Source organism: Malaya genurostris, chromosome 2 (assembly GCF_030247185.1).
Source record: "Malaya genurostris strain Urasoe2022 chromosome 2, Malgen_1.1, whole genome shotgun sequence".
NCBI lineage: Eukaryota > Metazoa > Arthropoda > Insecta > Diptera > Culicidae > Malaya > Malaya genurostris.
In genome coordinates this window covers 95,538,065-95,552,965 of record NC_080571.1, presented here as the reverse complement: position 1 = coordinate 95,552,965, position 14,901 = coordinate 95,538,065, and the positions used below count along the sequence as shown (strand labels likewise).

The window sequence follows — 14,901 nt, the reverse complement described above, 5'->3', positions numbered from 1 at the left end:
CGACGACAGTAATGTCTTGTGGACCTGGAAGGGTTTTTGAGTCCTCCTTCACATAAGTCTCATCGTCCATCAAAACGCATGCATCCAGACACTGCCAAAGACGCGAATACAATTTTCGGACCCTTGTTGCTGCTCGCTTCCTCTGTTCTATACTTTGTTTCGAGATTTTATGCTTCTTGTAGTTCTTCATGTGATTTCGCCTCTTGATACACTGGATCATTCCGTCACTGGTTCCTGCGTTTTTGACCAAATCACGTATTGACATTGATTTGTACTTCATGATTAGAGATACCACTTTCTGGTTCAGTTTCGGGTTGGAAGAATCGGGTTTTCTGCCTCTTCCTGGTAGAATAGTTTTCCCCAAACTTATTATTCATGATTTTAACACTGGCATGATGAATTCCAAACCCCTTCGCCAATTTTCGCATAGTAATCCCTTCTCACTTAGCCAGGTGTCCAGAACCTTAATTTTCACTTCCTTTTCAATACGCGACATTTTGAAAACGCAGAATTTCAACCGCACACACAAGTAAACAAACGAAAGCTGACAGCCAAACGCACAGCATGCTGTGATCTGAATATAAAAAACCATAACAAATACATGCGTACAACACAAATGTATGTGGATAGCTTATTTTCGATACACTCTTTAATCGATATAGATTTAAAGATTTCAAAACAAACATAGTAATTGAATGGCGACTCTTTTTCCTAGAGCGTTTTTTAAGATCAGCAAAGAGCCAGTAGTCCCTAGCGGCTAGATTTGGAGGACAAGGTGGGTCGACTTTCATCGACTTATGGAACGATGCATTCTCTTGAGGAAAGATAATTTTTATATGAGGCTGCTTTTCTCAATAGTCACTATTGATGATTCTTCTCTTTTCAAAATAATCCTTTCTGTATGAGAAAGGCAAAAACAAAAATATTGTTTTTGAGATATTCAATTTTAAAATTCCATTTGCGAGATAAAATAATAATACCACAATTTTTGTAGAATGTATATTTTCCCAGTAATAACCTAAACCATTACTGAAGACATCATATCATATATATGTTTGAAAATTTCCAAGAATTTTTTGCTTAGGTCCTTTTCAAAAGTAAAACTAAGGTTTGCTCGTGACAAAATCTGTGGACAGATTAAATTTGGAATAAAACAAAATTGCTGTTAGTTCAATCCAAGATACAGTTACTTAAAGAAACTCCGAACTTTCGAAATTACTTCAGCCATTAGGGTTTGTGCAGACTTCTCTGCAACCGATTTAGCTGCTTTTGTCCAAAGTTTTCGGAATTATGTTGTTGATATAGAGAGAGTTCTCACTTCACGAGAGCCCAATATCGCAATTTCGAGTAGTTAGATGGATTCGCCTCATGAACTGCATTCACGTTATGCCATTCCAAAACATCTTTGGCATAGTTACAAGATGCCAAATCATGCCAGAATAGCGAGGGTGTGTTATGGCTGCGTATGAATGGTAACAATCACTTCTTAAGGCAATCTTTACGGTATATTTCCTTTTTTGCCATTCCGGTAGTTGTGAAGCTTTTGCTTGCTCGACCACAGCTGCATATTGCCTGCCAAACCAAATATTTTGTGGAAAATTAACCTTTTTCTTGGTACTAAAATGCTCCTCTACTCTGGTCCGTTGCATGGCAGTATAAAGCACATAAGTTTCATCTTTCATTATCACGCAGGAAAACTTCGTCAAATATTAGCAATACAACTTGGAACATTTTTATACATTTTTATTTTGCATTTGGACATTTTTATTTTGCTTGCCACAGTCTTTTCTTTAACATTTGCTTCACCTTCGCGTCATTCTGGTGGTTTCTGAGATCCGTTTTTGTTCCGCGGCCAGCCTTCCTGGCTGTTGTCAAACGTTTATCGAAAGATTTGAGAACGTTATTAGAAATGCTTACAGGAAAACCAAGCTTTTTTTTGCAAGTTTTCTTACTGACAGATCCTGATTTTTCGGTAAAGAACTCGAAAATATTCGACACGTATTTTTTTATTTCGATATGGTACGGTGGAATTTTCGAGATATGATTTTTTGAAGTTTCGCGTTTTCAAAAAAGATCCTTTCTTCAACAGCCTATACTGTAATATCTAATAAAGATACAAAAATTCGCCCAAGACATGAAATGTGCGTCCTCTCCTTAGTTTTCAAATAAGCGATTCCATAAAACAACCTTTAAAGTTAGTTTCATGAAAAAGTTGAAAATCAATAAACAAATAAAAAAATAGAATTCTTTACGTTTCGCATTCACGCAATACGTGTCGAATATTTTTGAGTTCTTTACCGAAAAAAAATAGTTCGATGAAAAAAAATTTTTGGGTGGCTGATTTTGCGTGGAATGCCCCATACGTATTTAGGTGTCATTTTCGCATAATCACTCTTATTCTGGATAACGACGTATCGTTTTTTACGATCGTATTTCATTCGTATTCCTAATAACGCTAGCAAAATAGGTTGCTAGGATTCGACCGAACTATATTCGATCGATTCGGTTGTAAAAGTGGGTCTAGTCATCTTTTATATATTAAAATGAGCTCCATTTTGAAGTGCGTTTGCAACACAACAAGTCAAAACTTTTGGATATAAACTTTAATCGGCTTTTTGATTTCATGAAAGTCTACGTTTGTCTACGAGGAGGGAGGGGGGGAATGAATCAACCAAGCCAGAATTATTTTTTATTAGCTTAGCTTTACCTCAAGCAAGTCAGATTCTAAAAAAAGTAAATGTGTAACATTGCTGAAGTGCGAATTCGCAAAAAAATATCGTTCCCTATCGTTCATCAGGTAAAGATGATTGAAAATCATTGTATCTAATTGCCGCTTGTGTTTCAGTTATAACTAAGAATTGATGAAACCTCACGGTGAACTTTCAAAGTTAATGATATAACTAAACTAATTTTCAACGCAAATATCTTGTTCAGTGGCGTCTCGTCCTCATGTGCACTTCGTGCACTGCACAATCGGGTAAATTCAATAAAACGAATTCTCTTATTTATTTTTTAGATTCTCAATGTATTCGATGGAAGCAGGTCGGTTGGTACCGACTATAAAATAATAATGAGTAACAGTAATTCCACAAAATTTCAAGTATCTCTTGTCGCTGTATTAGTGTCTTTTCCATGCACTGGAGTTACTGCACAGATTCAAGAAGAGAACCAATTATTCAGCTCAGCTCTAAGGTTTGTTGTTCTCTCTGTCACGTTTGGCTCTGTGAGAACTTGTATGTACTAAGCTAGCAGGGTCTTCAGTGACTTATGGTTATGGCAGTTAAAAACAAATTGCTGTCCCTGTTGCAACGCTAAAACGGTTTTATTGATTAAGTTATCGACGTACAGAGCGCCAAATTCTCAGTTGTATCGATGATACGAAATAAGTTTAATAAAAAAAATTCCATCCAAAAGTATATCATTATTTCATTGTATTGAAAAACACAATCGAATATTTATTCATCAATCGTTAGTTTTCATTTAAAACGAACTGTTACAACTGATTTCATACCACATAGGCAGTGTACAACTCGTAAATTTCGTCATGAGAACCAAATTCATCTCGACTACTTGTTAAGTATTTATAGTAACATTAAGACTGTGGACCATCTCGCGAATTTTTTTAACTAAGTTAGAATTTGACAGTCAAGCAGTTTGTCGGTGTCAAAAATAACCCTGTTAGAGAGTATGATTATTTTTGGCATTTCGTTAGTTATTTTGCGACATTGAAAAAAAGGTCTTGCAAAATAATTAGTTTAGATCTTGAGCGAAAATCAATCATTTGTATTTTTTTGTTATCAGAGTTTAAGAAAATACCACAATATTAAGTTTAAATACATTGTCAACCGAAGTAAGGTCTTCTCGAAGTTATTCTGACGCTCTCAGTATGAGTCTACTAAAGTCTACGAGGGGAGACGGGGGGGTCCGAAAGTTCAAATTTTGGTCTACGTGGTTTATGAACGGTTCCCAACAAGCCGATTTCCTATATGAAACTGATATGCGAGTGGGGGGAATTCAGTCAATCACCAAAATTTCGAAACGATCGATATAGATCTATCAACACATTGATACGTAAATAAAATTTTAGAAAAGCAACAGACAAAGTCCCCATTGTACCCTCTTTATTCATATCTTCTCCCTAATCGATATATTATCCTAAACCTTCCTATTCCTACGCTAAATATCTCCAAGCGTGTAACGCAACAAGTGCAATATTAATGCTCAACTCCAGCATCGTCCATAGGTTCCTCGCTGAGCCGAGTCAGCAGCAGTAGCCCGAGCAGCACCCCGACGGATTCGGAGTCGCACGGTCCGGGCGTCAACCAGGTACATCTGTCCAGTTCTCATTCGCAAGCGTACAGCTTAGGACCACTGTCGTCGCATCACAACTCGACCGGCGAACGGGACAGCGACGAACTTGGCGGGCTCAGCAGCGGAGGCAGCATCAGTGGCAATGGCATCCCACCGCCAATCGCCAGTCGACCCGAGCGGACCAAGTCTATCGTGAGTATCGCTTCTTTTTAGCAGTAAGGCTTTGGCTTTGGATCTTGTTGATCCCCGACGGAATACGTTCTACGTTCGGGTTAGAGCAATGATCTCTCTGACACACTGATGCTTAGTTCCAATTCTTCAGAACCGGTGCGATTTATGATCAGCTGTAAAATGCCATACGGCTAGAATATTGGGTACAGTTGTATAACCCGGGGCGGAGCTTGAAAACCCAAAATTTGTTTATTTATTAGTACGTTCTCCGAGTTTTATTGTTTTACCCATTCGTTGAAGAGTGCGAATTGTTCTACAGACAGGATGTCGTAAAATACTGACTCGTTTTTAGGCACAACCAGCATACATTTTTATACTCTATAATCAACTTAGCATCTATGTGTCTGAGTAAATAAAAAGCTTGCAAAAATTATATGATTTTATTGAAGAATTACAGTGATTTGCGTTATCGACCCATAAATTTACAAAATCATTTTAATTAAATGAAACACAACTATCGGCAGCCGAAAAAAGTGACAACCTTTGCAATCCAAATGTTTCTAGTAATGAGAAAGTCATACATTTCAGCTACCAGCGGTCTTACCACGAGGGTAGGATTATTCAAACCAAACTTCTGTTGCTTCATTCCATAATCTTCTCCTCTAATTGTGCGTTCTCATTCTTCTTGCTCTGTCCCATCTGACCCAAACTAGTCGGGGGTTCCTGTTACCTCAATTCATTCATTTCCGTTTCTTGTAAGAAATTCCGAACATAATTTTCCTTTTGCTGTACCTGATTTTCGAAGTTTACCTTATCTACACAGGAATTTGGCACTATTGGTATGGTTTGGTCATGGTATTTTTTGTTTTTGCAATATGCTATTCCTTTCCCATAACATTGCCACCGTCGCCTACGTGCCTAACACCTAGAAGAAGAAGAAGAAGACGACGACGAAGAAGTTAGGGTCCCTTCTGAACCACTTAATCCATGATTTCCCATGGATGGGAGACCCTTTACCTCGATTCTTGCAGTATGAACTTTGTCTTCAAACTTGTCAGTAGTGTCTTTTCGGTTGCAGCGCCGCGATACGCAACAGATTACGAATTATTGAATTTATTGGTGTAGTAGTGAATTTTTTCGGTGATAATGTTTCAGGAAATTTATACAATTACTAACTCCTTCCAACGACAATTGTCTAGTTTGATCGAGCGGCTGTCGTTTTTGGTATGTAGAATGAATTTTATTATTTTTAAACTTTTTCCGGGTCTGTCGAATGGCTTATCGTGAATGTACACAGTAGAAATAAGCCTCTAAAACTTCATTGTATCAATTGTAACAAAAGATATCCATAGTATATAACAGAGTTCCTTGCGATTTGAAAATTACATGTTTTAAAATTTTTTCGAAATACAAAATAAAGATGGACAACAACAGTGCATTTGAAAGAATCCTTCAGAAATTGATATTTCTACCGAAAGAACTAGTTCTCATGAACCGTTCTGTTGATCGTCGTAGATGCATTAAATGTAAGTGCAACTAATTATATTTCGATGGAAAATTCTTGAAGTACAATGACTTTTGGCATGAATTAGTAGTAATAATCATTTTTCTTTGGGAGGTCACGAATGTATGAAATTTTTAGAATGTTCTTAAAAACTGTGACTATTTTGAAATATGTAATTATAAGTATACTTTCTCAAAGAATTTAATCACTCCTATTTTGTTAAAAAATGTTAGAGAATCGTCGTTCTTCAATCAAAAACTCCTGTTCGCTCATTCTGCAAAGAGAACACGATTTTTTTTTGATTCAACATTAACTTTATCCATTAACGTAATCTTCATCAAGAGCAACGCAATCATTCCAGCGCCGCTCTTACAACAAACGATTTATCTTTTGCCTCAAAATAGGCCTCAGTTTCAGCGATAACCTCTTCATTCGTGCGAAATTTTTTTTTTTTATTCAGCTCAGCGAACAGTCAGTAGTCACTGGGAGCCAAATCGGGCGAATACGGTGAATGTAGGAGAAATTCGAAGTTCAGCTCATGTAGTTTTGCCATTGTTTTGATTGACTTGTGGTGCGTTGTCTTGATGAAACAAAGTTGTTTTCTTTGCCATATGCGGTCATTTCTTTGCAATTTCAGCCTTCAAACGCCCCAATAACGCTATATAATATTCACTCTTCTTGGTATTTCCTTTCTCAAGATAGTCGACAAATATTACACCACGCACATTCCAAAATACCGAGGCCATAACTTTTCCAGCTGAGCTTTTGGGTGCTTTGGGCAAGGTTCACCAGTTGTTGTCCACTCAAAAGACAATCGCTTTGATTACCCAGTAGAGTAATGAATCCATGTTTCATCCATTGTCACATATCGACGCAAAAAGGCGGGTAGGTAATGTCAGAGACATAACTGGATGTCGTGAATACGAAAACAACTGACATGTTCCTTAACGCTTCCGAATATCAATTAGTTGATCGATTGTATGAAATTGTATGTAGAATTTGAAACGATGCACCTAAACTAAAGTTCAGATTAGTTAAATTTATCATTCTGATACACAAATATTACGAAATAACCAGTATAGTTCTTCATAATAAAATAATGGTGGCTCTGAAAAGAACCTTTTAAGATAGCGTTTGTGATGGAGAGTGATGAGTTGAATTCGAATTCCGATGGATGCCGCTGACTTCCGTCATCTAATTCCAGGCTGAACTGTTGTACGTGGGTGCGATACTGATATGGTTGGTGTAGGTGTAGCGTTTACAACCGATTATAATCTTTCAATCAAGAAAACAATAATTCGCTGGGTTGATCAATGATACAGTAGGCCTAATTTATTGAACGAAACTATCAATATGCAATAGAAATTCGTTTCTAGCATTCAGGAGGGTCAAATTGCGTTATTCTCTATGACATTAAACTCTGGAACATTTTTCGCAAAAACAAAGAAGGCTTCACTTGATCTCGATTACTGTGAATTTCACACAGCGAAAAGTGCACAAATCTAACCAAATTGTTCTTGATTTACACTAATTTGAGGATAATTACCTGCGATTTGCGAACAACAAATCCTAATAGTTCTTTAGAAAACTTTTAGAGCCATTAGAACGGCTGATATTGTGTAATGCTCTCCACCGTTGTTTTTTCCTAATGCTAATGACTGGCAGCTGTGACGTAATCGCTCTTGTCGAAAGCGAAACTAGCTGTGCAGACGACACAAAACACATCTGCTCGCAGTGGCGATAGAATCCAAACTGATTCAATTTTTGTTAAGAGATTTCCTTTTATGTGATTTCGTTTATAGCTTTTTCACTAATGGGCGGTCCTAACGGCTATAAAAATAGCAGCATACAGAATTTTTATGTCGATTATTTCATTTCGGATTTGCATAATTTATTGAAAGAAACTATCAATATGCTGTAGGGATTCGTTTCCAGCATTCAGAAGGGTCAAATTGTGTAATTCTCTACGACATTAAACTCTGGAACATTTTTCGCAAAAACAAAGAAGGCTTCACTTGATCTCGATTACTGTGAATTTCACACAGCAAAAAGTGCACAAATCTAAGCAAACTGTTCTTGATTTGCACTAAACTGAGGATAATTACCTTCGATTTGCAAACAACAAATTCTAATAGTTCTTTAGAAAACTTTTAGAGCCATTAGAACGGCTGATATTGTGTAATGCTCTCCACCGTTGTTTTTTTCCCAATGCTAATGACTGGCAGCTGTGACGTAATCGCTCTTGTCGAAAGCGAAACTAGCTGTGCAGACGACACAAAACACATCTGCTGAATTTGCATAATTTATTGAAAGAAACTATCAATATGCTGTAGGGATTCGTTTCCAGCATTCAGAAGGGTCAAATTGCGTAATTCTCTACGACATTAAACTCTGGAACATTTTTCGCAAAAAAAAAGGCTTCACTTGATCTCGATTACTGTGAATTTCACACAGCGAAAAGTGCACAAATCTAAGCAAACTGTCCTTGATTTGCACTAAACTGAGGATAATTACCTTCGATTTGCGAACAACAAATTCTAATAGTTCTTTAGAAAACTTTTAGAGCCATTAGAACGGCTGATATTGTGTAATGCTCTCCACCGTTGTTTTTTTCCAATACTAATGACTGGCAGCTGTGACGTAATCGCTCTTGTCGAAAGCGAAACTAGCTGTGCAGACGACACAGAACACATCTGCTCGCATTGGCGATAGAATCCAAACTGATTCAATTTTTGTTAAGAGATTTCCTTTTATGTGATTTCGTTTGTAGCTTTTTCACTAATGGGCGGTCCTAACGGCTATAAAAATAGCCGCACACAGAATTTTAATGTCGATTATTTCATTTCGGATTTGCATAATTTATTGAAATAAACTATCAATATGCTGTAGGGATTCGTTTCTAGCATTCAGAAGGACCAAATTGAGAAACTCACTACGATATTCACCACTTTTCGGAACATTTTTCTCGAACAATTTGTTGTACAGCAGCAGATATTTTGTTCTCTTCCTCAGAACGCGTTATGATTGGCTGGTGTTGACATGGATCAAATGAGACAGGTTTTTCAATAGTGTACTATTGAAATACTTCAATGCTTTTGCTATGCACGTTTAAATTGAAAAATTTCGATTCTATTGGTAGTTAGATTATATAAATCCTTCCACAGATCACTGAGCTATGAGCTTTCAAAATACGAGAAAGGCAAACGCGCCTTATGAATTATCCTCTTTGATACTCGTTTATACCAAACCTTTCAGAAAAGTTTAATTTTGAATTATTTGAGACTATGTCACAAAACTGAAAATTTTATCATAAAATTGTGATCATATTTCCGATGGCATGTCGCAAGAATTATGTTGATTCATTAGATACAACAGGAGATATTCACGATCAAAAACTTATCACTCTCTCAGAGGGTAAATTTTGAAAAGGCGCCCCATAGTAAAGTAAGTCGTATTCACGACAAAATTCTGGTTTGTTATGTTTAAACTTGGCCAACCACTGCTCAGAATCATCAACACGTTCTCGTTTTTGGACAACAGTGAGCAAACGCGGTACCCACTTTGAACGAAGCCTTCTCATAGTCAAATGTTCATGCAAAATAAGACCAACACGTTCTTTTGATATCTTTACGATGTCAAATAACTCACACAACTTCACTTTTCGATCATTCAAAACGATGTTGTGGATTTTTTCTTGTTTTCTGGCGTTACCGATTCATTTGGACGTCCACTGCGTTCTGCATCATCGGTGTTTCTACGACCACGTTTGAAGTCAGCAAATCAACGTTTTAATGTTGTTTCCAAAGGAGTGGAGTCTTCATAACACTTTTCAAGCCATTGCTTTGCTTGAACGGTATTTTTTCCCATCAAGAAGCAGTGAAAAATTAAAACAGGAAATTGTTTTTGATCCATTGTTCTGAAATTAACAAAATGAGCGTCACTCTTAGCACAATAACTCAAAAACTAATGATTAGAATATAATGTAATTCTAACAGCTGTCTTTTGAAGCGCCATCTATGTGTTAGGCCCGGGACTTTTCAGCCCATGTGTTAGCAGCAGTGTGATGATACCTTTTTTATCGATTCGTATGTTTTCTGCATCAATAATCGTTTTTCTCTAAAAAAATTTGTGGAACCGTGCTATAAACAAATCGATCCAAAATACTATCAGTCTTTCAATCACTCAGAAATTATTCCTAGGTAACCAGTAAGCACTAATAATGGCATTAAAGTAGCCTTTCATGAACATCAAAAATGCTTATAGCTCATCTGTTGTAAATCAATCAGAATTCAGCTTTCAGAATGCACACCAACCATAAATAAGCATTATCTATGAATAGCCGTATATTTTGCCAAAGTCGGTTTTAATTTAGTCTCAAGTGCGATTGAAATGCCAATTAGCGATGATTTGCTGTCAAAATGCGACATTAGTATTTGCGTATTAATTACCGGAATTGTATTGAAGATTGTGTCTAATTTTATTTCCAAGCGTCATTTCAAAAATCCAACAACTGGTATATGGCGAAAAAATCGATATCTCCGTGAATAGTTGACGGATTCTTACAATCTATGATTGTAATTTTATTTTAAAGCATCATTTCAAAAATCCAACGAAAAAATCGATATTTCCGTTAATAGTTGACGGATATCTCCGTGAATAGTTGACGGATTAGTATTACGATGCGGTATCTAATTTTGGAACAATGTTAAATCTAAACGGTATCTAATTTTGAAACAATGTAAAAAAGTTAAATCTACTTTTTGTGGTTACCGATAAACAATGCTTCATATCTCGACACCAATCCGTTTTAAAGAGTTCATGTGTTCGACATATTTTCTTTCTATAATATGGTCTAAAACATTTCCCAAGCTATATCACGCAATATAGGCAAATTATAACTTTTAAATTATTCTGAAGGTATTTAAGCTCCAAAATCAACTTCTGAAACGCAAACAAAATCGCATTTTGGTATGATTTTGAGCACTGTGCACTGGAATAGGCGGAATAGTCGCTTGCACAAAAATACCGATATCTCTGTTAAAAATTGACGGATTTCAACAATCTATGGCTAACTATGGATAACTATTACCTTGTAATATTTATTTCTCAAAGCATATTTTGTGTACAATGTTACAGATATTGTAAGAAACTGTTATTTTTTCACATAAAAGATCGGATAACTCGCTAAGTAAAGAAAAAACAAAAGCATAAATACTTCTTGGAAGACCTTTTAGTTCCAACCAGTTTGGTCAATATCGGTTCATTCAACTCTGAGAAACACGCCTGCTAATTTTGCGCACACATACATATACACAGACATTTGCTCAGTTCATCGAGCCGAATCGATTGGTATATGAACACGGTCCTCGGAAAAGCTTTCCAAAGTTTGAGCGAATTCCGTAATAATCTCACTAGGTTTTCTAGGTGATGCCTGAACCGATTGTGACAAACTTAGATTTAAATGAAAGGCTCGTGGTCCCATACGGAATTCCTGACTTTCGTCCGCTTCCGGAATTATAGGGTAAAGTGTGTTAAAAATTTTATACCGTAACTTAAATCGGCGAATCGAAAAACGTGAAAATTATTCTAAACTGGTCTCTAAACTACACCAATTAGTAGCTATTATTAGTAAACAACCAATCAAATGGATTCCGGCTATCCTGGTTCCTGGTTTTCGGTTCCGGAAGCACCGAAAATAGTAGTCATATATTCCAAAATGGATCTCACTTACTTTTCCCAGCGATGGTTTGACCGATTTCCACAAACTAAAATTCAAATGAAAAGTCTCATGATCCCATATGGAATTCTTGAATTTCATCCGGATCCGACTTTCGGTTCCGGAGTTATATGGTAAAGCGTGTTAAATATTGTACACCCTCACTTGAAGCGGCGAAACAAAAACTGTAGAAAATTTTCTAAACTGGATTCAAAACTACATAAATCGATAGCCATTATCAGTAGACAGCTAAACAAACCGTATCAGACTATCTAGGTTCATTCCTGGTTTTCGGTTCCGGAAGCACCGCAAGTAGTGGTAATATATTACAAAATGGATTTCACTTCTCTTTTCTCAGCGACTGGTTTGACTGATTTCCACACACAAACTTAGGTTCAAATTAAATGTCTCGTCTCGGAATTCGAAATGTTTACGTGATTTGTTAATTGATGATCATACGAACCGACATCGATTTTACCGGTTCTCGGGTTCAAGCGCCGGAAGTCGTAGATCATGTTCGAAGATCAAGTGTCTGTCATTTACGGTTCTGGTGATACAATGGCATAAGAGACGTAATCGACAAATATCTTTTTTTTTCGGATATGGCTTAAACGATTTCAGGCTCGTTCGACACTAATATTGGATTATAGATCGAGTTCGAAGATCAATCGGTTTTCTCCTCTGGTTCCGGAGATATAAAGCTTGCTTCAGATAGAATTGGAACAAAGACAATTGCCTGTATTTCAGTTATTTATTATTGAATTCAAAATCTTTTTTTATACAAATGTAGCGTTTTCTTCATACAATACGGATAAAATTATTCGTCACGGTTTCGAAGGAATTTTTCCTGTAACACGGCTCATTAGGCGGCGCACACCTTCTTCGTTCATCGTTTTAGCTATCTTATTCCACCAGGTCGTCATCTGATTGATGTTTTTAACAACCTTTCCCTTTGCCTTGAGTCTCCTCTTCATGATTGCCTAGTATCCCTCAATAGGGCGGAACTGGGGGCAATTGGGTGAGTTAAGGTTTTTCGGAACAAACTGGACCCCTTTCTCTTGAACGACTTTGCTGTAATGACAGCTTACCAAATCTTGCCAAAACATTACGGGGTGGTCGTGGGATCGAATGAACGGCAAAATTCGTTTTTGGAGACACTTTTTGGTATAGTTACGATGTCATTGTCTTATTTGTAACGAAAACTTTCGTTTTTTTGCCACAGCTGCAAATGCCCTGCCAAGTCATAAATTTTCTTGCAAATTTGTCGGCAAAAACAAATTTAAATTTGGCTGGAACATCCCCCCGAGCCGTTGCCAAGCAAAATTTTTGACCTGGGATTTGCCCGAAGTCAGCCTTGACATAGGTTTCATTGTCCATCAGAAGACACCCGTCGAACTTGGTCAGCACCTGGTCATATAGTTTTCCGAGCTCGAATTTTGCGAATGTTGCCGAATATTTTACGTAAGCGCTGAGGATGTTTTGTGAATCAATCTGAATAAATTTGTATTTAAAATGAGCCCAAATTCAGGTCAGAAATTATCTTATTTAAAGAAAAAACAAGCAATGTAACAGTTCGGCTGAAAAGTTCGTATCGTTTAATAGAAACACACATTTTTTGCCAAAATTCGTTTTTATTATTCAACATAATTTCCATCAGAGGCGATACAGCCATTATAGCGATCTTCTAACTTTTCGATACCATTTTTGTAGTACGATTTGTCCTTTGCCTCAAAATAGGCCTCAGTTTCAGCGATTACCTCTTCATTGCTTCTAAATTTTTTACCAGCGAGCATTCTCTTGAGGTCTGAGAACAGGAAAAGTCACTGGGGGCCAAATCTGGAGAATACGGTGGATGAGGGAGCAATTCGAAGTCCAATTCGTTCAATTTCAGCATGGTTTTCATCGACTTGTGACACGGTGCATTGTCTTGATGAAACAAAACTTTTTTCTTCTTCAAATGAGGCCGTTTTTTTTTAAATTTCGTCCTTCAAACGCTCTAATAACGCTATATGATAGTCACTGTTGATGGTTTTTCCCTTTTCAAGGTAGTCGATGAAAATTATACTATGCGAATCCTAAAATACAGACGCCATAAACTTACCGGCCGATTGTTGAGTCTTTCCACTTTGGACTCCGGAGTGAAGTGATGGAGCCATGTTTCGTCCATTGTTATATATCGACGAAAAAAATCGGTTTTATTTCGATATAACAGCTCCAAACACTGCTCAGAATCATCAATTCGTTTTTGTTTTTGATCGATTGTGAGCTCACGCGGCACCCATTTTGCACAAAGCTTTCTCGTATCCAAATATTCGTGAATAATATGTCCAACACGTTCCATTGATATCTTTAGGGTGTCAGCTATCTCGATCAACTTCACTTTACGGTCATTGAAAATCATTTTGTGGATTTTTTTCACGTTTTCATCGGTAACAGCCTTATTTGGACGTTCACTGCGTTCATCGTCTTCGGTGCTCATATGACCAGTACGAAATTTTGCAAACCACTTACGAATTGTTGCTTCGCCCGGTGCAGAGTCTGGATAACACTCATCAAGCCATTTTTTGGTATCGGCGGCACTTTTTTTATCAAAAAGAAGTGTTTCATCAACACACGAAATTCCTTTTCTTCCATTTTTTCACAATAACAAAATTAGCTTCACTCAAAATGCAATATCTCACAAACTAATAATCAGACAGCTGTCAAATTTATACACGTATCTTTTGAAGGTTGGTACTAACTGAAAATGGTATGGATTTAATTCGAGTGGCTCCCTCTCATAGAAACGATACGAACTTTTCAGCCGATCTGTTATTAATAAGACTGCGTCAACAAGACTGACAAGAGAAAGGTATTATCACACCACTAGGTGGATTCAGAATAGATTATTCTTCGTAATGATACACATTTTACACGTACTGAGTGTTCATAATTATAGTTTGTCGGTCAATTTTCGAATTCTTGAAATAGTGTTCTACCTTTTTCCCAGTGTATAGATTTTTTAGAGTGCCCAATCGATTTCCTCCTACTACTTTTACGATACACTTTCCTACCAATAACAGTGTCCGAGTTTTGTCAACGTGTGTTAACGATTTAAAGAAATTTTCATGCAAAAACACATTCCCCCTTTTTCAAAAACCAGTCTGGGGACGGATATAGCGTGATGAGTAAGTCGATACCTGGGTTCGATTCCCAATCC

The 14,901-nt window shown here is 37.0% G+C and overlaps 1 protein-coding gene across 5 annotated transcripts in view; it reads left to right on the top strand.

Moving 5' to 3' along the window:
* Positions 1-14,901, top strand: part of LOC131432494 (serine/threonine-protein kinase Pak) — a 121,557-nt gene that overhangs the window by 99,667 nt on the left and 6,989 nt on the right. For 4 of the 5 annotated variants that reach the window (XM_058598803.1, XM_058598802.1, XM_058598805.1 and 1 more), the window contains one exon: positions 4,232-4,503. In XM_058598803.1, coding sequence (XP_058454786.1) covers positions 4,232-4,503 — 272 coding nt within the window. The remainder of the gene's footprint in view (positions 1-4,231; positions 4,504-14,901) is intronic. The other variant, XM_058598804.1, reaches the window with a different exon arrangement.